This window comes from Nyctibius grandis, chromosome 1 (genome assembly GCF_013368605.1).
Source record: "Nyctibius grandis isolate bNycGra1 chromosome 1, bNycGra1.pri, whole genome shotgun sequence".
NCBI classification, from domain to species: domain Eukaryota; kingdom Metazoa; phylum Chordata; class Aves; order Nyctibiiformes; family Nyctibiidae; genus Nyctibius; species Nyctibius grandis.
The window spans coordinates 133,163,794-133,186,458 of NC_090658.1; the positions used below are offsets into that span (position 1 = coordinate 133,163,794).

General features: G+C 45.6%; 1 protein-coding gene across 11 annotated transcripts in view; it reads left to right on the plus strand.

The window, feature by feature from the left end:
- Positions 1–22,665, plus strand: part of DTNB (dystrobrevin beta) — a 648,286-nt gene that overhangs the window by 485,521 nt on the left and 140,100 nt on the right. For all 11 annotated transcript variants that reach the window (XM_068406925.1, XM_068407087.1, XM_068407167.1 and 8 more), the window contains 2 exons: positions 8,504–8,609; positions 18,559–18,725. In XM_068406925.1, coding sequence (XP_068263026.1) covers positions 8,504–8,609; positions 18,559–18,725 — 273 coding nt within the window. The remainder of the gene's footprint in view (positions 1–8,503; positions 8,610–18,558; positions 18,726–22,665) is intronic.

Here is a 22,665-nt window from a genome sequence, read left to right on the forward strand (position 1 = left end):
AGCTGTTTTTTCCAAAATATTTCCACGTAATGTTTGGAGAAGGTGTTGTTGTAATGATCTTAAAAGAGCTTTTTATTTCTTTATACTTTTTAATTGTAATTTAATTGTTCCAATGATTTGTTTCTAATGTGAGATAATGTAAATACTATAAATAATCCTTAAATCAACTGTAAACATGAACCTAGATAATCTTAGGCCTAAAATTAAATGTTTAGACTCTTAGATTATAGAATAGAATCATAGAATAGAATGGTTTGGGTTGGAAGGGACCTTAAAGCCCATCCAGTTCCAACCCCCTTGCCACGGGCAGGGACACCTTCCACCAGACCAGGTTGCTCATTATGTTCTGGAAGAAATATTTCTGAAGTATTTAGATTTAGACTTTATAGCCCCTTTTGCTAAATTGAAGTTAATTAGCAATTCATATATTTGAAATACAGCACAGTAGGAAACAGCCTTTGATTTAGGAAACAAGGAGGGCTCCAGCTCATCCCTGAGTTATTGAGGATAGAATTTTGTTTTAGTGATTTTACTGAATTGTTTTACTAATTAATCCATGTATTTTTCTGTTTCCATACTGGCTGAGGCATCTGTGGGCCATTCGAGTTCCCACGACTATGTCACCCTTTCTGTTAGGTCAGTGTGAGCAGTGTATAGTGACTGCCCGTGAATGTGAGCCAGCAGTGTGCCCAGGTGGCCAGGAAGGCCACCAGCATCCTGGCTTGTACCAGCACTAGTGTGGCCAGCAGGACTAGGGCAGGGATCGTCCCCCTGTGCTCGGCACTGGTGAGGCCGCACCTCGAATCCTGGGTGCAGTTTTGGGCCCCTCACGACAAGAAAGACCTTGAGGTGCTGGAGCGAGTCCAGAGAAGGGCAACGGGGCTGGGGAAGGGTCTGGAGCACAAGTGTGATGGGGAGCGGCTGAGGGACCTGGGGGGGTTTAGCCTGGAGAAAAGGAGGCTGAGGGGAGACCTTCTCGCTCTCTACAACTGCCTGCAAGGAGGGTGTAGCGAGGGGGGGTCGGTCTCTTCTCCCAGGTAACAAGTGATGGGACGAGAGGAAACGGCCTCAAGTTGCCCCAGGGGAGGGTTAGATTGGAGATCAGGGACAATTTCTTCATGGAAAGGGTTGTCAAGCGCTGGCACAGGCTGCCCAGGGCAGTGGTGGAGTCCCCATCCCTGGGGGGATTTAAAAGCCGTGTAGATGTGGTGCTGAGGGCCATGGGTTAGTGGTGGCCTTGGCACTGCTGGGGTGACAGTTGGACTCGATGATCTCAAAGGTCCTTTCCCCCCTGAATGATGCCAGGAGTCTGTGGTTTGCACATGGCTTGCCTGCAGCATGGCTTAGCAGTCTGGCTTTGGCTCCCATGAACAAGAAGGCTAATTCTTCATATTGATTCACTTTTAGAAATTCCTTTACTCTAATTTTATTCAGGAAAACAAAATCCCCAGCGTAAGGCCAGGTTTGTAGAGAGTGGTCATGTTTTTTTAATTAATCCAGATGTACACTGTGCACTCTTTTCATTTATTTGAAAACTTTGAAGGAAACAGGTCCTGGGAAGTAGATGGATAATCTGTCTTAGATTTAATTACATTTTCTTCTGCCTCCCACATTTGAAAATAAGCTTCCCAGAGACTCTGCTGCTCTCCTGTTACAGCCTGTCCTTTTGCTGCAGTTCTCTCCAGATGGTAAAGCTGTGGTGTTTCAGAATTTGGTATTTACATGATGGACATGTAGGCTACATCTGTACCAGTTAACAGTGCCTTGAGCTCTTCTGTGGTCCTAAGGCGAACTGGAGTAGCGTAACCACATCCGTGCTGTTAAACTCTCTTATTCCCTCAAGCAAGATGGTTACATGGAAACTGTTTATTAAAAAAGATTCCTCCCTTATATTACAGAATCACAGAATCAACCAGGTTGGAAGAGACCTCAGGGATCATCGAGTCCAACCGCTGCCCCTACACCACCCTGTCAACTAGACCAGGGCACTAAGTGCCATGGCCAGGCTTTTCTTAAACCCCTCCAGAGATGGTGTCTCCACCACCTCCCTGGGCAGCCCCTTCCAATGGCTAATGACCCTTTCTGTAAAGAAATTCTTCCTGATGTCCAACCTGAACCTCCCCTGGCGAAGCTTGAGGCTGTGTCCTCTTGTCCTAGTGCTGGTTGCTGGGGAGAACACCTAATCTGGATGTTGGAATCATTTGGGAGAGTAAGTGGTTAAACCAAGCACAGGTTTAATAACATAAAAGCATGCATGGTTGAGTTTTAGTGCCAGAAACTTCCCTAGTGTTACTTAAGCTGCCAAGAGACATCTCCTTCCTGGCCAGCTGTGGTTCCTGGCTGTCCGTGGAGGTCCTGGTTCTGGGAGCCACTTCTCTGAGGTGCAGAAGGCTGATGATTTAGTGCTGAGTGGTGACTGGGCACATAGGCAAAGCATTGGCGGTGGTTGTGTGCACTCCACAATGCTGTTTCATTTCTTGGCTCACAGATGGAATAATTCAAACTTGTTGCCCACGCGAAATGGAGTTTATTGGGATGCTTTTGGCAAGAGCTGCGTTCTTGGTAACGGCTTCCAGATGCCCAAAGAGCTTCCAGTAATAATTTACTATTCTAGGTCAAGTGGGGGCTTCCACAGATGTAAGATAGCATGTCAGACTTTTCTGAAGACTTTTGTTCACTTGGCCACAGTCCACCTATTTGTCACAGAGATGTTGTATCACCGTGACATTCCCTGCCTCAGTCAGAATCGTTCTGACTAAACTACCTGAAGGGAGGGTGTAGTACAGCGGGAGTCGGCCTCCTCCCAGGCAACCAGCGCTAGGACAAGAGGACACAGCCTCAAGCTTGGCCAGGGGAGGGTCAGGTTGGACATGAGGAAGCATTTCTTCTCAGCAAGGGTCATTAGCCATTGGAAGGGGCTGCCCAGGGAGGTGGTGGAGTCCCCATCTGTGGAGGGGTTTAAGAAAAGCCTGGCCATGGCACTTAGTGCCCTGGTCTAGTTGCCATGGTGGTGTCAGGGCAATGGTTGGACTCGATGATCCCAGAGGGCTCTGCCAACCTCACTGATTCTGTGATTCTGTCTGTGTGTAAAGGATGGTGTAAGTATACTCTGGAGTTGTAGTTTAAGCACAAGATGCAGGACAGAGGTGCAGGAGGGGTCTAATACACAGCTACTTAGATTCCTATAGCTTGTTTTTCTCACTGTAGAGTTAAAAATCACGTATCTTTGTGTTGGCTCAGGGGATGTGGTTTTGTGCCAGTATTTTGTGGGGAAATACATGCATTAGCATCTTGTTGGAACAAGCATGTTGGCAGTGTAACAATAAAACTGGCTGGGCTTTTGCTGTTGCAGCAAGCCTATGGTATTCTTCTAAATCCAAGAATAGCGTTGGTATCACCTGCCACTGCACCCACCTGCAAGGAGATCTGAGACTGCAGAGCTATTAAGACAAGTAGGTATGCTAACAGCAATTGGTAAAAACAATTAGTACAATAGGATAGAGAGTAGGTGATGACAGAAAGGGTCTTTGCAGAAATGAGTTTGTTCTCCTGGGGAGCTTTTGACACTCATGACTGGTTGGGCCTTCACATTTACTAATTTTGAGTTGATGTTCTTCGAGTTTGGAACCTGCTGGCAGATTATTTGGCTGGTTTTGCATCACAAATGGTGACTGAGGGATGTTTTGGTGGTTGCTCCATGGTTGGGTTCTGAACCTAGTAAGAAATGTTAGAGCAGCTACAAGAAAGGGCTTTATCTAGGCTCCTTCTCTGCCACACTCATAATTTCCAGGAGGAGGAGACTGCTGTTTGCTTTCGTGTCAACTCAGCCGTTACTGAGAGTGCCTGTGCCCAGACAGACAATCACAGAATCAACCAGGTTGGAACAGACCTCAGGGATCATCGAGTCCAACCATTGCCCTGACACCACCCTGTCAACTAGACCAGGGCACTAAGTGCCATGTCCAGTCTTTTCTTAAACCCCTCCAGAGATGGTGACTCCACCACCTCCCTGGGCAGCCCCTTCCAATGGCTAATGACCCTTGCTGAGAAGAAATGCTTCCTCATGTCCAACCTGACCCTCCCCTGGCCAAGCTTGAGGCTGTGTCCTCTTGTCCTAGCGCTGGTTGCCTGGGAGAAGAGGCCAACTCCCACTTCACTACAACCTCCCTTCAGGTAGTTGTAGACTGCAATAAGGACAAGATGTAGTGTTGATGATACTGCATGATTCTTTTGGGTCAGTTGGTTGCAAAAAACCCTACTTGTATCTGTGAAAAAAAAACAACCCAAAGCCTGTGTCCTTGCTGCCCTCTTGTGAACTACATGGAAGTTGCAGCACTCCATGCACAGGCTTTGACAACTCTGAGGTTCTCACTGCTGAAAGGGAACCAGTTGTTTTCTTTGAGGAACATCCTTGTCTATAGCAGAAAGAAGCTCTCCTGGTTTAGGTTCTTCTCCTACTGTGCGTATCGTATATCACTGTCTAACCATAGAGTCGTAGAATCACAGACTGGTTTGGGTTGGAAGGGGCCTTTAAAGATCATCTAGTCAGACCCCCTTGCCACAGGCAGGGACACCTTCCACCAGACCAGGTTGCTCCCAGCCCCATCCAACCTGGCCTTGAACACTGCCAGGGAGGGGGCAGCCACAGCTTCTCTGGGCAACCTGGGCCAGGGTCTCACCACCCTCATCATAAAATAATTTCTTCCTCATGTCCAATCTAACCCTACTTTCTTTCAGTTTAAAACCGTTGCCCCTTGTCCTGCCACTACAGGGCCTGGTAGAAGCCTTTCTCTGGCTTTCTTGTAAGCCCCCTTTTTATATTGAAAGGCTGCAAGAAGATCTTCCCAGAGCCTTCTCCTCTCCAGGCTGAACAACCCGAACTTTCTCCATAGGAGCAGTGTTCCAGCCCTCTGACCATTGCTGTGTCCTCCTCTGGACCCAGTCCAACAGCTTCATGTCTGTCTTGTGCCAGGGGCCTCAGAGCTGGATGCTGTACTCCAGGTGGAGTCTCCAAAGAGTAGAGTAGAGGGCAAGAATCCCCTCCCTCGACCTGCTGGCCATGCTTCTTTTGATGCAGCCCAGGATACGGCTGGCTTTCTGGGCTGCGAGAGCACATTGCTGGCTCATGTGCAGTTTTTTTGTCCATCAGTACCCCCAAGTTCTCCTCCTCAGGACTGCTCTTGATCCCTTCATCCCTGAGTCTGTATTGATACTGCTCTTGATCCCTTCATCCCTGAGTCTGTATTGATGCTGGGGATTGCCCTGACCCAGGTGCAGGACCTTGCACTTGACCTTGTGGAACTTCATGAGGTTCACACTGGCCCACTCATCAAGCCTGTCCAGGTCCCTCTGGCTGGCATCCCTTCTCTCCAGCGAATTAACTGCTCCACTCAGCCTGGTGTCTTCTGCAAACGTGCTGAGGGTGCACTCGATTCCACTGTCTGTCATTGATAAAGACATTAAATAGTGTTGGTCCCAGTACAGACCCTTGAGGGACACCACTTATTGCTGGTTTCCGAACATTGAGCCATGGACTGCAACTCTTTGGACATGGCCATCCAGCCAGTTCTTTATCCATCTGACAGTACATCCATCACACTCCTATCTCTCCAATTTAGTGGCCAGAGTGTTGTGATGGACTGTACCAAAGGCCTTACAGAGGTCCAGGTACGTGCCATCCATAGCTCTGCCCTTGTCCACTGATGCAGTCACACCACAGAAGGCCACTAGATTAGTCAGGCATGAGCTGTACTTCATGAAGCCATGCTAGCTGTCCCCAGTCAACTCCCCATCTTCCATATGTTTCAATATGTTTTCCAGAAGGATCTGCTCCATGATCTTAACAGGCATGGAGACGAGGCTGACTGGTAGTTCCCAGGGTCCTCCTTTTTACACTTTTTAAAAATGGGTGTGATGTCTAATGGATCCTGAGTCTTGTCTCCAGAAAATCTGCCTGTCTGGGAGCAGTATTTATTATTTGGAGTAACCTTCACACTCTTGTCTATGAAACAGTATGAGATGAGAGCCGTCAAAACTGGGAACCTTGGAGGCATGTTCATACAGTTGAGAGTAAGCAACTAGGAGATGGTGTTAAGATCTGAAACATCCAATCTGCACATAATTACAGACGATGCTGCTGTTTAACATCATCAGCACGGAGGTTCCTGGTTACCGAGCAGCCCTTTCTGGTCTCAGACATCACATACCACCATCAGTTGATTCCCAGTTAAAAACTGAGGTTCTCCTTCTATCCCAAGGCTTGGTGCAGCATATTTAGAGTGTTTCAGGGCCTTACCAAGATGTGCATTTGTTAAGAGTTTGGATTTCTTCACCCCCGAAGAGAGGAGAAGGCAGGTTGGCTGTGGGTTGTTATTAATAGCCCCAAGGCTGACTTGGCTTTGAGGCAGGGGGACGGCTGGGATTACAGGGCAAGGTCCAGGCGTTCCTTCTTACCCAGGTGGTGCGTCTGATGTCGTATCTGGCAAAGGAAGTTCTTGGACTCTCTTGTTGCAGCAGTTAATTACTCAGGAAATGCTTTTCATTTGGTAAGCAGAGAGACTGGAACAAGGACACCTTGTAAAAGTTGGAAGAATGATACCATAGAATGGTTTGGGTTGGGAGGGACCTTAAAGCCCACCCAGTTCCAACCCCCTGCCACAGGCAGGGACACCTTCCACCACACCAGGTTGCTCCCAGCCCCATCCAACCTGGCCTTGAACACTGCCAGGGAGGGGGCAGCCACAGCTGCTCTGGGCAACCTGGGCCAGGGTCTCACCACCCTCACAGCAAAGAATTTCTTCCTCAGATCTCATCTCAATCTCCCCTCTTTCAGTTTAAAACCGTTCCCCCTCGTCCTGTCACTCCAGGCCCTTGTCAAAAGCCCCTCTCCAGCTTTCCTGTAGCCCCTTCAGGCACTGGAAGGTGCTAGAAGGTCTCCGCGGAGCCTTCTCTTCTCCAGGCTGACCAGGCCCAGCTCTCTCAGCCTGTCTCCAGAGCAGAGGGGCTCCAGCCCTCTGAGCATCTCCGTGGCCTCCTCTGGACTCGCTCCAACAGCTCCGTGTCCTTCTGTTGGGCCCCAGAGCTGGACGCAGCACTGCAGGGGGGTCTCCCGAGAGCGGAGCAGAGGGGCAGAATCCCCTCCCTCGCCCTGCTGGCCACGCTGCTGGGGATGCAGCCCAGGACACGGGTGGCTTTCTGGGCTGCCAGCGCACGTTGCCGGCTCATGGTGAGCTTCTCGTCACCCATCACCCCCAAGTCCTTCTCCTCAGGGCTGCTGTCCGTCCATTCTCTGCCCAGCCTGTGTTTGTGCTTGGGATTGCCCCGACCCACATGCAGTAAGAATAAATATTTCTTAGAATTTTCGTTAATGGTAGCTGGGATAGATCATTACAATTCCATGTTGTCTCTCCAGGGTAGGTTGATGCAGAGATAGTAGATGTGTGTATTTGCCACTAACCACAAAACTGTTGGTGCTTTAAATAGAAACCTTCTCTTTAAGTCAAAAACAAACCAAACCCCAAACAACCCACAACCAAAAAAAAAACCCAAACAAAAAACACCTTAATTTTTGGCATGGTTGCAAGTGAAAGCTGCCGTTAATTTCACAGCTCCTAGAAAACCAGGGTGGCTTTTCCTCTGGCTCTGCCTCCCCTCCCTGTGTGGATGCTCCTCGGAGTAACACTGCCATATGCCACGGCGAGAAGGAGGTGCCATCCGAGCAGCTGGGCTTCTGCCCATGAGAAGTTCTGAAGCATCTACTTATTGTATGCAAAAGCCAACATATTCTTTCTTTGTATCCATAATATTCTGAGCTGGTTTTCTTACCAGTTATCTCCATCTGTTTGTAGTTGCAGCAGAAATTTTCTCCTGCTCACTTGAATTTGAAACCTTGGAAAATATCACTCTTAACATGCCTGATTTCCTTCTACTCATGATTTCATTTAATTTTCTTTTTTTATTGAATGATTTCATTTCAATTTCTTTTTTTAATGACAGTTTTTTAAAATCTTAGCTTAGTTTTTTAGATGTTTTTTGAAAAAACATCATTTGCTGTATGGACTATGTGTGGAGATTACTTGTAATTACTCTTTTTTTGTGTGCGTGTCTACTTTTTTCAGCATTGTCTGTTTGAAATACTGTTTTCTACATCACTAAATAACCTCCACTCACATTTGTTGTATCCCTCTTCAAAATAAGCATCCTTAACTGCAACTTGGGAACCAATCCTGACTGACTAGTCTTCCATTTCTTGGAGTTCTCTGTTCATCTGTTTATAATTTATTTTTGTGTGATAATATCGTGTCTATGCTAATACCTCCTTTGTGGTGTTACTGTTTGCCTAACATAGATTGAAACTCCCTGAGCAAAAAGTTGTGTTTTTTATCTCTTTATAGCATGTGAAATATTCCTGGTAGAGAGAAGTTGAGATTTTTGAAGCTGAAATAGGTTTTGATGTATAAAATCGGAATTTTTCGTATAATTGTTTTTCTTTTTTTCTTTACAGAAAAAGATCACGCTAAACATGTTTTTAGACACGTTGATGGCTGATCCTCCTCCTCAGTGCCTTGTGTGGCTGCCTCTGATGCACAGACTTGCCCATGTTGAAAATGGTAAATGGGATATTTTCTTGTTCGAAACATCTGGTCAGAGCAGGGTTCCTGTTCAGCATGTGGAAACACGCTGTCCTTCCTCACGGAACGAAGCACTCAATGCCTTCATCCTTCCCACTGTAAGGGTCTTAGTCCAAGAGCATTTCAGCCCAGGCTTTTGTTGGAGTGAAGTGTTCTACCCTTCTGGGATGAAGACTGATTCTTTGTGGAGTCATCAGCAACCACACAAACCAAGCCTAGAGTCCTGGCATTGCTGGTAGTGGGAGATGAAAAAACAAGCAGCAGAAGAACGATATTCTCTGAATCACAGAATCACAGAATGTCAGGGATTGGAAGGGACCTCGAAAGATCACCTAGTCCAACCCCCTGCTGGAGCAGGATTACCCAGATCATGTCACACAGGAACGCGTCCAGGCGGGTTTTGAATGTCTCCAGAGAAGGAGACTCCACACCCTCTCTGGGCAGCCTGTGCCAGTGTTCGGTCACCCTCACTGTAAAGAAGTTTTTCCTCATATTTATGTGGAACCTCCTGTGTTCCAGCTTGCACCCGTTGCCCCTTGTCCTGTCAAGGGATGTCACTGAGAAGAGCCTGGCTCCATACTCATGACACTTGCCCTTTACATATTTATAAACATTAATGAGGTCACCCCTCAGTCTCCTCTTCTCCAAGCTAAAGAGACCCAGCTCCCTCAGCCTCTCCTCAGAAGGGAGATGTTCCACCCCCTTAATCACCTTCGTGGCTTTAAGGAGCAATAAGGGATGGAAAAGTGAAGATTAACAGTGAGAACGAGTGAGGAGAGAGTCATCTGGCTGAGAGGGCTTTATGGAGTTCAGGGACACAAATGGGTTTCCTGCAGAAGGTTGTGCAAGTGTATTGAAACTATTTGTTGTTTTTAGTGGCCAAAAAGGTGGTGTGTGTAATTTATTGTGCAGTTACACGCAGTATATGTGTGTGACGTTCTGTATGTGAATTCTAGGAAAAAAAAAACAACTTCTAAACTTCATCTTTTGTTTCTTTGCCCACAGAGTAATATCATGTTATCATCCTTCAAAACCCTGCCCTACTAGTTGTTACCTCTTCTTCCACTTAATGCATTTATAGTCACTTCAAGGTGTACAGACTTCTTCCTTCTAAGACACCGGTAGATAAACTCTAGACTCTTGTTTCTGCCCAGCTGCTCACAGGCACAGCCTGGCAGTCTGTCTCTAGCCAAGTTTTCATGATTTATATTCCATTCTCTGTTTCTTGACATTTATTCCTGTGCCATGGTTAAGTACTGCCGTGGGTTTGATATCCTGGGGTTTGGCATTTGTGTCGTTGTCTTCTCGCGATCCTTTTGCAAAGCGTATCTGGTTGTGAATTTAATCTGTGCTTGTTCAGCAGTGAGCAAGGCTGGAGCTGCAAAGCTCAGTGGGTTTTTCTTTATTGCAACAGAAGAGAAGGTGAATTTCCCAATTGCTCTCCGTGTTCACAGACTCTTCCTGGCAACTGTGTCTCATTAAGAAAAGTGATTTTTAAAAGATTTTTGAGGAGAGCAGTTTCATGGAGACAAATCTTATTGGAAAACTTAGGAAGAAGGTGAGGGGGTTGATCTAGTTAAAATATGAGGTAAACTACAGCACTGCGGTGTCTTTCCCATCCTTGTGTAACAGGTTGCACTAATAGAAGGGCAGCAGTGGCTTTTTGCTTTCTTCTTGTTCCTCTATCTTATCCTTATAAACTCGTACTTCAAGGAAAGCGCTCAGGGTGGAATAAATAGAGTAAGGAAACAGGCAGTAAAAATGTTTATATGAATTACAGGTCAGGAGAGAATCGCACAGAGCTTCTTAGGCAAGGGTGAAATGTTTAAGCATCATGTTTGGACAGAAGTGGAATGGTGGAAAGATCTGGAGATAATCCATAGTCTGATCTCTTTTACTGCTTGAAAGTGCCTGGAGGTAATTACTAGATACCCAGAATAATAATCCTTATAGATTAGTGCATGCATTCCTGTATTATCTGACAGCTTCTGTTGTGGGACATGGCTGCAGATCCCAGTCTAATCCAATATGCAGATCCCAGTCTAACCATCTTCACTGGGAGCAGTTGCACAAGTGCCCCTTTTCTGATGCTTTCCTCCAAGGAGCCAGAGATTCTCCCCATTCATCTGCCAACCAGTCTCCAGATTTACTCCTATGTTACACATAGGTTTAGCATTCAGGCAACTTGATAGGATAACTTTTAACGTTTGTGGCATTAAAATTGTGTTTCTAATTCTTATCAGCCTCTTCTACAGCTACCTCTCAAGCTGCTTGCTGAATTATGTTAAGAACATTCATGCCAGTGTTCTTGCCCTCTAAGTTACTACAATTTCTTTCTCCTCAGAAACTTTTATTCTGTTGCAAGTGGTATTTTTGCTCCAGTCAGGCAGCAGTTCCTCTGCTTAGAAGAGCTGATGAGAAATCATTGCAGCTGAGGCATGGAGGTATGTGGCAAGTCACAGCAGGCTTCAGAGGTGGGGGACATCAGGTCTGGGCTATGTCCCTACAGTAAAAGGAGTTAAGGGGGAGCTTGGTGTTGGGGGCCTGAGTATGGGGAGGTAGAAATAGCAAATCTGAAGGATAGAGGCAGTAAAAGGAATGAGCTTGGGGTTACTGGGACATGTGGTAGGAAAAGAAATGTTGAGGGAAGACACAGCTCTGATAACAAATGTGCCCACTAAGGAAAAATCAAGCTGGAAGCTTTTATAGTTTGAAGTCTGGGACAGAACATGTGCAAGAGTTCAGTGTCACTGTGGGTCTGGATTGAGTATCTCCCATTAAATGGTCGTGTTCAGTGTTTGAAAGGCAGAAGATGGAAGATGGAAGCTTGTGCTGACAACAGCTACTGCTGTGGATTCTGTGACTAAATTAATATAAAGTTACTTTGTAAGGGTTGTCTGTGTTTTAATATCTGCATATTTTAGAAAACCATAAATTTTGTTGAAATAACTGCTTGTAGGAGGCTACAGGAATGCCTGCCTCCTCTTGGTTGAAAACTTTTCCAGCACGTAGGCAAAACCATGAAAGAAATCAATGCTGATTTAAAACAGAATCATGTTTTATTTGGGTACGGTGGTATGTTGTACCAAGTGTTAATTTAGGCTGAGGAGGTCAGGTTCCTGCTTCAGACTCTAGAGGAGTGTGGATTCCTGCTCTGAACTGCCGCCGAAGCAGCCCTCTACCCATTGATTTTAGCTGAGGAGGTTAATCTCCTGGAAGAGTTCCCTTTCTCCTCATTTGAATAGTTTCCATGGAAAAATCTGAAAGTCAGAGCTGAAACCTGGAGTTTGGCTGTACGTTATATACGAGACATGGTTGCTGCAGTAAAATTACATACAGCTTTACAAGGAATGCAGCATTTGGAGTGGTTGGCTTTTTGGGGTATGTGTTGCTCGATTAAGCAGATGATTGCATTTTTATCTGCTAGCTAACAGGATAATTTGTATTTTATGTTGGAGTAATAAAATTCACAAGTTATGGATGTAGGCATCAATATTGCTGGCCGGTGTCCACTGGGACAAAAACTCTTGCAGCAGTGTGTCTTGTTTACAGATGGAGCTATTAGTACCACGTGTAAAAGAATACTACAGGAAAAGTTTGTATTTGTAGTCATGGCAAGCTCTTCAAAGCATTTCTCCTCCATTTGTTCTGTCTTAGCCAGGGTTTTGAACAGTGGGGTTTTTTCCCAGGTCTTCCTTGAAACATTTTAATGTGCAAAATGTTGAATTATTACATCTTCATCATGCTTTAGCTTTCTACTTCTAGTATCTCCTCTTTGATTTCTTTTCTTGCATTTTGCAACTGTCATATTTTCCTTTTCCTTTAACTGCTAGTTCTCCTACACAATTTAATAAAGATTCTGTTCTTTTCCCCTACTTATTTCTACCTACATTTTGTTATTGATACCATTCTTCCTATGGAAATACTCCGTCACGTGTGAGCAGACAACGTGGATATGCCTCTGAGTTCCAAACCAGTCTCTGGTCGTTCAGTCCTCCACCTCTCTCAGCTCTCTCATGTCCATTTAAAATTAGGGTACTTTGAAACAACATGTGGATACAAAATATGGATCCACAATTTTCCTCTAAAACTCTTCTTCATTATTTCATTTTAGCAATCTGTCATTTATATTACTATCATCATATTTTGGAAGCCCTAATCATATGCCTCCATGGGAAGGGCATTGTTTGGTCTTTCTTGATCTTTCAAGAAAGATGTTGAGGTGTTGGAGCGAGTGCAGAGGAGGGCGACCAAGCTGGTGAAGGGTCTGGAGGGTCTGACCTGCGAGGAACGGCTGAGGGAGCTGGGGGTGTTTAGCCTGGAGAAGAGGAGGCTCCGAGGTGACCTTAGTGCAGTCTACAACTACCTGAAGGGAGGTTGTAGCACAGTAGGAGTCGGCCTCTTCTCCCAGGCAACCAGCGCTAGGACAAGAGGACACAGCCTCAAGCTTGGCCAGGGGAGGGTCAGGTTGGACATCAGGAAGCATTTCTTCTGAGCAAGGGTCATTAGCCATTGGCAGGGGCTGCCCAGGGAGGTGGTGGAGTCACCATCTCTGGAGGGGTTTAAGAAAAGCCTGGACATGGCCCTTAGTGCCCTGGTCTAGTTGCCATGGTGGTGTCAGGGCAATGGTTGGACTCGATGATCCCAGAGGGCTCTTCCAACCTCATTGATTCTGTGGTCAGAGCAAAGACTGGGTTTTGGCATCAGCAGTCAATATATAAGATGAAATATGAATATACAGAGCCAGGGCAGTATGTGGAGATTTCAAGACAAGGAGGAATATCGAATTTGGGCTTTGCAACTCTGAAATTGGTGGTGGAGTAATGATAACTACATTTGGGTGGGAGATAGTGATGAAGGATTTTGACTGGCACAGCTTCTGTGGAAATGGGAGAGGCAGAGGGATTTGTTAAGATCAGAACTGAAGGAGAGGGACATTGGACAGTAAGCCCATGTTCAGTAAGCTTAGAGACAAAAGGAACTTGGGGTTAGAGAAGAAAATATGGTCAATTTTTTTTTGTCTTTGGAATCTGGAAACCTAAATCATGTGTATTTTGATGTTGGAGAGCAAGGGGAACAGACCAAAGAAAGTAATAATAAAGAAGGAATGGTTATGAGGATTCTGAGGTAAATCAAGGTGGCACAAGATCTTTGGATAAATTAGAGCTTTGTAGAAGAAAGCAGATGAGAAGTATCTGTGTGACAGAGGAGGGAAGAGGAGGAAGAGGAGAAGGGACATGTCGCATTCTTCCAGTTTTCATTTGGAAGCATTTCCAAGCTTTGATGGGTGAGGATAGCTTTGTGACGAGATTTCTGTCGAGGATACTCTGCAGTGCAGGAGCCTGAGCAGAGTTGGTGATGCTGGGGTGGGTCAGGTGGGGTGGGAGGTAGAAGGACGTGTCCCGCAGCGACAGAAAGCTTGGGAGGGAATTGAAATACGGTGACAGACATGGACTGTATCAGTTGAAAAAAGAAGGGAAAGCAAAAACTTGCTGAATACAGATACGTGATTGGGAGTCAGAAAGGAGGAAAAGCCAGACATGAGAATTGAGTTCACAGTCCAGTCTCTCTTGCTGCTTCCCTCTCCGGCCCTTCCTGCGCCTTCCGTAGGGAACTGGTCTGCTGGCAGGAGGAAGGAGCCGGGTTGTCTCTCTTGAGAAAGACCCAGTAGGAGGTTTGTGTTGAGTACTGGCAGCCAGCAAAGGGAATGAGTGAAGACTTGGATGCAGTGAAAGGTGGAGAGAAGCTTGAAACTCCCACTCCCGTATGTGACAGGGAGCTTTGGGTAACAGGACACCTTCAAAGAAACGTTCAGATCACGGAGGCAGAGAAAATGAAGCATGAGCATTTTGGTTAGAACAAGTATCTCAGAGGCAGGAAGGGAAGAGTAGGGAGGAGAGAGGAAAAATGGATCGGGACATGAGGTGAACTCTACAGTCCATAGGCAGGAGGTGTCATGGTGGTTCAAGTGTGACTTAGAGTTGGGCATGTCAGTGATGTGAAAAACATTTTCAAGTGACCACTTCATGGCAGCTGCGGTCCCAAAAAAAACCCAAATCAAACAAAAAAACACCACAAACAAACCAAAAAGTGCACCTCTGGTTTCTGTCTTGATGGCCAGATACCTTGCCCATGAGCTAATAATCTCTGGTACTGATCGTTCCAATCTTCTCTTTACCAATTATTTTTAGAGCATGGTTTTTGCAGTACATCGAGTGCTGTCACCGTTATTACTTTCCCTCATGTTTTATTTTATCAGAATGTTGTTATTGCTTTCCTAAATCAAGCACATCAATTTCAAGTGTTTGATTCTTTGCCTCAGGACTCTGTAGTACTTTTGTCCCCCCTGTTCATCACTAATAATCTCTTCTAAATACATGGAGTCAGAGAAGATAAGAGGCATTTTTGAAAAGGTGAGGAAGAAGAGACAAGATCAAGCAGTACGCAGAGGTAGGCAGAACATGCTGCCATCAGCTGATACCAGCATGTTGGCTTTCGTTAAGGTGGTGACCTAATGCTGTAGCTTAGCAGGAGGCACCAACCCTGCCACAAGCAGAGAGGACATTGTGGGGGAGTGCGGGGGCAAAACCAAAAAGGTTTGGGAACGTGTGACTTCATCCATCTCTCTTTCCAAAGGCAAACTCAAACGTATGTAAACATTCTTGAAAGATTTGCCTCACTTCTTAAATTCCTCTGTCAAAAAGTTTCTACACCCCTTGGACTTGTAGCTGGGGTGGGATCACTTTTTAAATACTCTTAGGGTGAGAAAGTCTTTTCCCAATGTTCTAGCATGAGTTTTTTCTTATTGCAGTTTAGACCCTTAAGTACCTGGGTTTTGGCCACTGGCTCTGGAGAATGTATTGCTATTTTTGTATGTTTGATGCCTTCTCACAGCCTACTCCTGGCTAAGATGTCTGCTAGATGTTGTTCAGACAATTCTATTGCCTTCTCCTGCACATACAATTAACCCACATCTTCCTTGAAATGTGGTGCCCCAAATCAGACATTTTTGATGATTGTTCAGTATGTTTATGAAAAATATTGACCCGTGCGTGACCTGGCATAAAGCCCTTTGCTCATTAGATCTTTCCATTTTGGTAATTAACTGCTCGTTTGCCTTTTTTCCAAAGAGGTTGACATCCAAGTTACAGTCCTTTCATCTATTGTGCATTTGAGAATATCATAGGAGACCCATTTTGTAAGAATTACTGAAGTACAATGAAAAATTGATGGCATTTGATGCCTGTTTCCTATTTTCAAGGTCAATTACTTTGTCATTAGGTTGATTTGGCAAATGTTGTCCGTGGCTCATTTCTCTTGTTCTTCAGGTGCTTACAGCATTTTGCTTTATTATTTGTTCCAGTAAGTATTCTACAAGTTAAAATACCATGAGAAGTCGGTGGTAACGTGTATAATTTCACACCCTTTTAAGGATCATAATTACAATTCTTGTCCCTTTTAAATCCCCTGCTAGTTTTGTTCTGTTTTTCTGACTTTGTCTTTGAATATTTGAGTTATTTTAACCCTCATTAATAATTTGTCCCAGTTTTTGCTTCCGTAGGCTTCCTTTTGAATTTTAGGTTATTGAGGAGCTCTTCATTTTAGCCCTGTTGGTCTTTTACTACAGTCTGCTCTGTTCTCTGCACTGAGATAGTTTATGCTCGTTTCTTTAGCATTATTTCTTTAAGGAACTGACAGTTCTTCTAACTTGGTTTTCCTGTTGAATTGTTTCTCCCTGTAGCTTACCTACTAGTTCTCATGGGTTTACTGAAATGGGCTGCACTGAAGTCATGTTCTCTCTCCTCTGCTTCCTAAAATTCACAAAATTACTCTGTTGGCACGTTGACTTAAGATCACTTGTAATCTTCTTTTTCAACCAGTTCTTTTCTACTGTTTGATACAAACCTGGAAGTCTTCCTTTTCGTTGCTGTCTCTACCTTTTCTATTCAAAAAAGGTCACCAGTTCCTTTACAGTCCATTCCCACTGGGCATTTGTGTCTTGAAATCGCCTGCCACGATCAGGTCCTTTACTTTATGCAGCGTTGCTGTGTGCTGCAATAAGGCACCATCCTCCTGATCATCTTGGCTTAATTATCCCTGGCATTCCTGAGCAGGTCAATGCTCGAGTTGTCTTTGCTTTAATTGTTACTCACGTGTTTTCAACAATTTTGGCATATGCATCCACTGGTGAGGTATCAGGCACTTCTGCACTGTTTAACTGGCCAAACCTTCCCATAGACGCTGTATCCCTCTACATTTTTATTGCCCTTTATTTTAGCTTGGCCAGGGGAGGTTCAGGTTGGACATCAGGAAGCATTTCTTCTCCGCAAGGGTCATTAGCCATTGGAAGGGGCTGCCCAGGGAGGTGGTGGAGTCACCATCTCTGGAGGGGTTTAAGAAAAGCCTGGACATGGCACTTAGTGCCCTGGTCTAGTTGCCATGGTGGTGTCAGGGCAATGGTTGGACTTGATGATCCCAGAGGGCTCTTCCAACCTCACTGATTCTGTGATTCTCCATAGAGAAGTTGTTTATACGTGTCTGTAATTCCTCATGCTCTAGACCCACAGCAATGCTAAACCACTTGCCCCTGTAATTCACCTTCATCCTTCCAGTGCCTCATCTTTTGAGATGTGTTTGACATAGTAAGTTGTTTCCTTTACCTCATTCTCACGTTCCTCCTTTGTTTATACTGAAGACTGAAGTGGAACAAGGCTGTGATTGTTTGTTCATGGGTAGAAGAACAGGGAAGAAGCGTTTGTGGTTTTTTTTTTTAGCCTGCTGCTGATGGTGACTCTGCATGTCACACCTAATTTAGTTTTCCAGTTCTCGAGACGTTAAGATTTAGAGGTATGTCGGGGATTTGTTCAGTTTAAGCTGTAGAGGTACAAGAGGCAGCTCACAGTCAGGGAAGAGCAGGGGAAGTTCCTCAGAGCAGAAGCCCATCGTGGTGCTCTGAATTGGCCTCTTCTGCGAAAAGCTCTCTCAGCTGACTGTAGGGCAAAGGGATCTCTTTTGGGCAGAAATTAACCTTTTCTCCATTCCCGTGAGACCCCCCCTGCAGTGCTGCGTCCAGCTCTGGGGCACCAACAGAAGAAGGACACGGAGCTGTTGGAGCGAGTCCAGAGGAGGCCACGGAGATGCTCAGAGGGCTGGAGCCCCTCTGCTCTGGAGACAGGCTGAGAGAGCTGGGGCTGTTCAGCCTGGAGAAGAGAAGGCTCCAGGGAGACCTTCTAGCACCTTCCAGTGCCTGAAGGGGCTACAGGAAAGCTGGAGAGGGGCTTTTGACAAGGGCATGGAGTGACAGGACGAGGGGGAACGGTTTTAAACTGAAAGAGGGGAGATTGAGATGAGATGTGAGGAAGAAATTCTTTGCTGTGAGGGTGGTGAGAGCCTGGCCCAGGTTGCCCAGAGCAGCTGTGGCTGCCCCCTCCCTGGCAGTGTTCAAGGCCAGGTTGGATGGGGCTTGGAGCAACCTGGTCTGGTGGAAGGTGTCGCTGCCCGTGGCAGGGGGTTGGAGCTAGATGATCTTTGAGGTCCCTCCCAACCCAAACCAGTCTGTGATTCTATGATATAGCCTTTCTGCTTTCCATGTGCACTCACGTATTCTCAGTGGTGCTGGACTTTCATGGAAACGTCTGGGTCTAAGTGTATCTGAGGAGGGAGAAATTAGAAGAAGAAATATTGAACTTGTCAGACGAAAGTGCTTTGTTATCATCAACTTAAATTTACAGTTAATCTTACCGAAATTACCTGTTCTGCACTCAAAATCCATGACCTGCTCAGAATGACAAGTTGGGTTAGAGGTTAAGAATCTGGGGGGTCTTTTGGAAGCTCCAATGAAATTTGATGGTCAAGGTCTTCCTAAAGTTCGCTTATTTCTTTTCTTTTCTTTTTTTTTTCCCCCCCCTCCTTCCCCGTCTCCTCCAAGTCTTCCATCCCGTGGAATGTTCCTATTGCCGGTGCGAGAGCATGATGGGTTTCCGGTACCGATGCCAGCAGTGCCACAACTACCAGCTCTGTCAAAACTGTTTTTGGCGTGGCCATGCGAGTGGTCCTCACAGCAACCAGCACCAGATGAAGGAGCATTCCTCTTGGGTAACTCACCTTTGTTTGTCACGTGAAACAACCACCTCTGTACTAACTTATTCTGCAAGCGTCCCATTAAAAGGGACTTTTAATGGTTTTCAAATAGCAAAAGCAGATGAATAAGTAAACTGGACTGGTTTTATTGCAAGGGGTGTTAGTTTATTGATGGTTGTCGTTGTATTCAGTGCTGTTGAACGCCCACAGTCCTTCTCAAGGCCTTAACACGTGTGTTTTCTTCCCCTCTTCACATCAGTCCTACTTTTCCTCTCTTAAAAACCCTTAAAGGTTGGAATACCTTTCCTCCCCAGAAAGGTAAACCGGTCAGCATGAGCGCTGTGCTTGGAAAGACACTTTATCCAAGGGACATCTTTAAAGATATTATGTCTTTAAGAGAAAAAATTAGTATTGCCCTTGCCCTGGCAGTTGTAAATATGTGCACTGAAAACTCTCAACTAAAAAGCCTTAAAGAAATGATGTGAGAAATAATACTCAGTTAGATGACTTTGATAATCACATCTCGAGAAATAATAGGCAATTTTAGATACAAAAACCTATTTTATGGCAAAAGATTAAGCCCAACCTTTTACTTATTCAAAGAGAAGTTCAAATGATGATTGGGTTATAATTAGTAATTATCTTCATGAGGAAGAGTCATTATAGTATTACTGTTTAATTTAGAAAATTGGGGCTTAATAGCATTCAGTAGTTGGAAGGAGAAGATAAAATTCGGACTTAAAGATTGTCCTTTTTTGACTCTGTGAGTAATAAACTTGTGGAATGCTTAATCTGAACTACCAGTAGATTATTATCCCCTTAAGTACATAAAAATCCAGTCTGCATTTTTTAATACAAAGATGCATCTAAGTAGTAGCTGGAACTCTAAGGTAGGTGTTTCCTTGTGAAGTCTCTGACCGGTGTGTGCAACCTGGGTGTGCCTGCTGGGCAACCTGGGTGCAGCCACCTTGCTTTGGAGATGAAGAGCTGACATTACGTGCCATCAGGACCAGGTCGTGGCTCTGGAATGGTTTCCTTCCCTACTCTTCATGTAGAAGGAGAAGAGGGAATTGGCACATACAAAACCAACGCTAAACAAAGCACAGAACTGGAAGCAGAGGATTACTAGAAATGGTATTGGGAAACAGAGTTTCTACAGAAACAATGTATGAAAGAAAATAGTGATCGTTGGGAACCTTGGAAGAGACTAGATTTCACTGTCTTACCTAATGGAAACATTGATACATAAAAACAATTGGTCCAGAAGTCAGTAGAAGGAGTTTTAGCAGCAGCAAATTTGGCTGTCTTGTAGAGAAACGAGGTGTAACTCATAATAGTAAGAAATGGCAGCAGTGGGTGAAATGGAAGGAACACTTTGGGCCCCACACTTCAAGAAAGATGATGAGGTGTTGGAGCGAGTCCAGAGGAGGGCGACCAAGCTGGGGAAGGGTCTGGAGGGCCTGACCTCCGAGGAACGGCTGAGGGAGCTGGGGGTGTTTAGCCTGGAGAAGAGGAGGCTCAGAGGTGACCTTAGTGCAGTCTACAACTACCTGAAGGGAGGTTGTAGCGCAGTGGGAGTCGGCCTCTTCTCCCAGGCAACCAGCGCTAGGACAAGAGGACACAGCCTCAAGCTTGGCCAGGGGAGGGTCAGGTTGGACATTAGGAAGCATTTCTTCTCAGCAAGGGTCATTAGCCATTGGAAGGGGCTGCCCAGGGAGGTGGTGGAGTCGCCATCTCTGGAGGGTTTTAAAAAAAGACTGGAGTTGGTGGTCAAAAAAAGTTGCCATGGTGGTGTCAGGTCAAAGGTTGGACTTGATGATCCCAGAGGGCTCTTCCAACCTCATTGATTCTGTGATTTTTTTAATAATTATATAAGTGATCTATATTATTATAGTGATTTTTTTATACATGTACATGTAATTTCAGGTAGAAACCTTTTTTTGAAAGAGAGCTGTTGCTCTATGAACACACGGCTTGTTGGGGCCTGTTAAGGGCAAAAAAACCAACCTTCAAACACTTTCCCAATTTTTCCTTCTGGGCTATTTCAGTTTTGTTTTTATTAAATGGCCTCATACTGATCCATTCAGTTCCATCTGCACAGCAGAACTGAGAATCAAATTGTTCATTTTGAAAGCGGGTAGATCAATCCTTGTTCATTGTGGTTGTTTATTTTTTGTTTGTCTGCTGAACTGGAGCAGTTTGTCATCCCTAAATTGCAGGTAAAATGCTACAGTAGCCAAGTGACCCTACGGGCTTGGACCCCAGGGTGTAAGTTTTGATGGGTTATTACTCACTGGAGTTGAGTTAAACGCTCTTCCTGCTATCAGTAATGGTTGTTGTTCATAACCACCCTTAGCACGGGGGCTTTGGGGTATGTGTCAACAAACGTCGAGTTGTTTCTATAGTGATAATACCTCTGGCTGCCGCCGGGAGGTCGTTACACGGGGCACTAATTGAATGGAAAGCGGCAGACAGGCCCTTTTATCTGCCCAGTTCAAGTCTAGCAATACTATAAGTAGCTGTTAATAACATTTTGCTCTCAGAATTATCTCTCTCCTATTTCTGGTTCACTTAATTTCCCATTTAAATTACCTTAAAGTCATTAAAAATTTTTCAATGCATTTTTGTTCGGTCCCCCAGAAACAAGCCGAAAGGGAAGGCGCTGTTAAATCCCGTGCTCTGCATCGGTCACGTTGCTGTGCGGGTGGGTCCCACCATCACACGGGCTCCTGTTTCCAAGCCGCCTTCCCTAGCCCGGCGTTTCCCAGCAGAGGGCACGCGGCCCCCGTGCACGGAGCCACCGGGGTGGCCGGGTGCCTGTTACAGTAATAGCAGTAAAATGAGGGAGCGGGTGAAGAGAGAGAGAAACGGAGAACTTTAAACCTCCATCTCCAAACAAGGGCTTTGGCCAACCAAGTTTCAGTTCAGTTTTTATTGCCTACAAATTTTGAAGCCTGTTGTAAGGAGTGTTTACTTTTGGTAGGGGTGAGTGTGATTTATAAATAGACAATTAGAAAAAGGGAGAAAGACAACTTTTGGTAACATAGTTTGTAGTTTCATAGAATCACAGACTCATTGAATCTCATCCCATCACTTGTTACCTGGGAGAAGAGACCGACCCCCCCTCGCTACACCCTCCTTGCAGGCAGTTCTAGAGAGCGAGAAGGTCTCCCCTCAGCCTCCTTTTCTCCAGACTAAACCCCCCCAGGTCCCTCAGCCGCTCCCCATCACACTTGTGCTCCAGACCCTTCCCCAGCCCCGTTGCCCTTCTCTGGACTCGCTCCAGCACCTCAAGGTCTTTCTTGCACTAAGGGGCCCAGAACTGAACACATGATGCATAAAATCACAGACTCACAGACTGGTTTGGGTTGGAAGGGACCTTAAAGCCCATCCAGTTCCAACCCCCTGCCATGGGCAGGGACACCTTCCACCAGACCAGGTTGCTCCAAGCCCCATCCAACCTGGCCTTGAACCCTGCCAGGGAGGGGGCAGCCATCTTTTTAATTCCATGATGGAAGAAGTATTTTTTTTTTTAACAGATGTAGCCTTTGATAAGAAAGCAGATGAACAGAGACAGGATCTATAAACCATTCTGAAAGGGATCTGGCAACACACAATGCAGATGCGATGGGTTTTCAAACACGTGGAAGATCACAGTTGCATTTTACTGATAATTTCTCACATCTTTTGCACACATAACGCAGTTTTTCAGCGGTATCTGTCACAAACATGTTAGTTTTCCCAGCAGAAAGCGGTCAGTCCGTTTGCATTTGATGCACGTCCCTCAGCCGTGTGTGCTGGAACGGCTGAGGGAGCTGGGGGTGTTTAGCCTGGAGAAGAGGAGGCTCAGAGGTGACCTTAGTGCAGTCTACAACTACCTGAAGGGAGGTTGTAGCGCAGTGGGAGTCGGCCTCTTCTCCCAGGCAACCAGCGCTAGGACAAGAGGACACAGCCT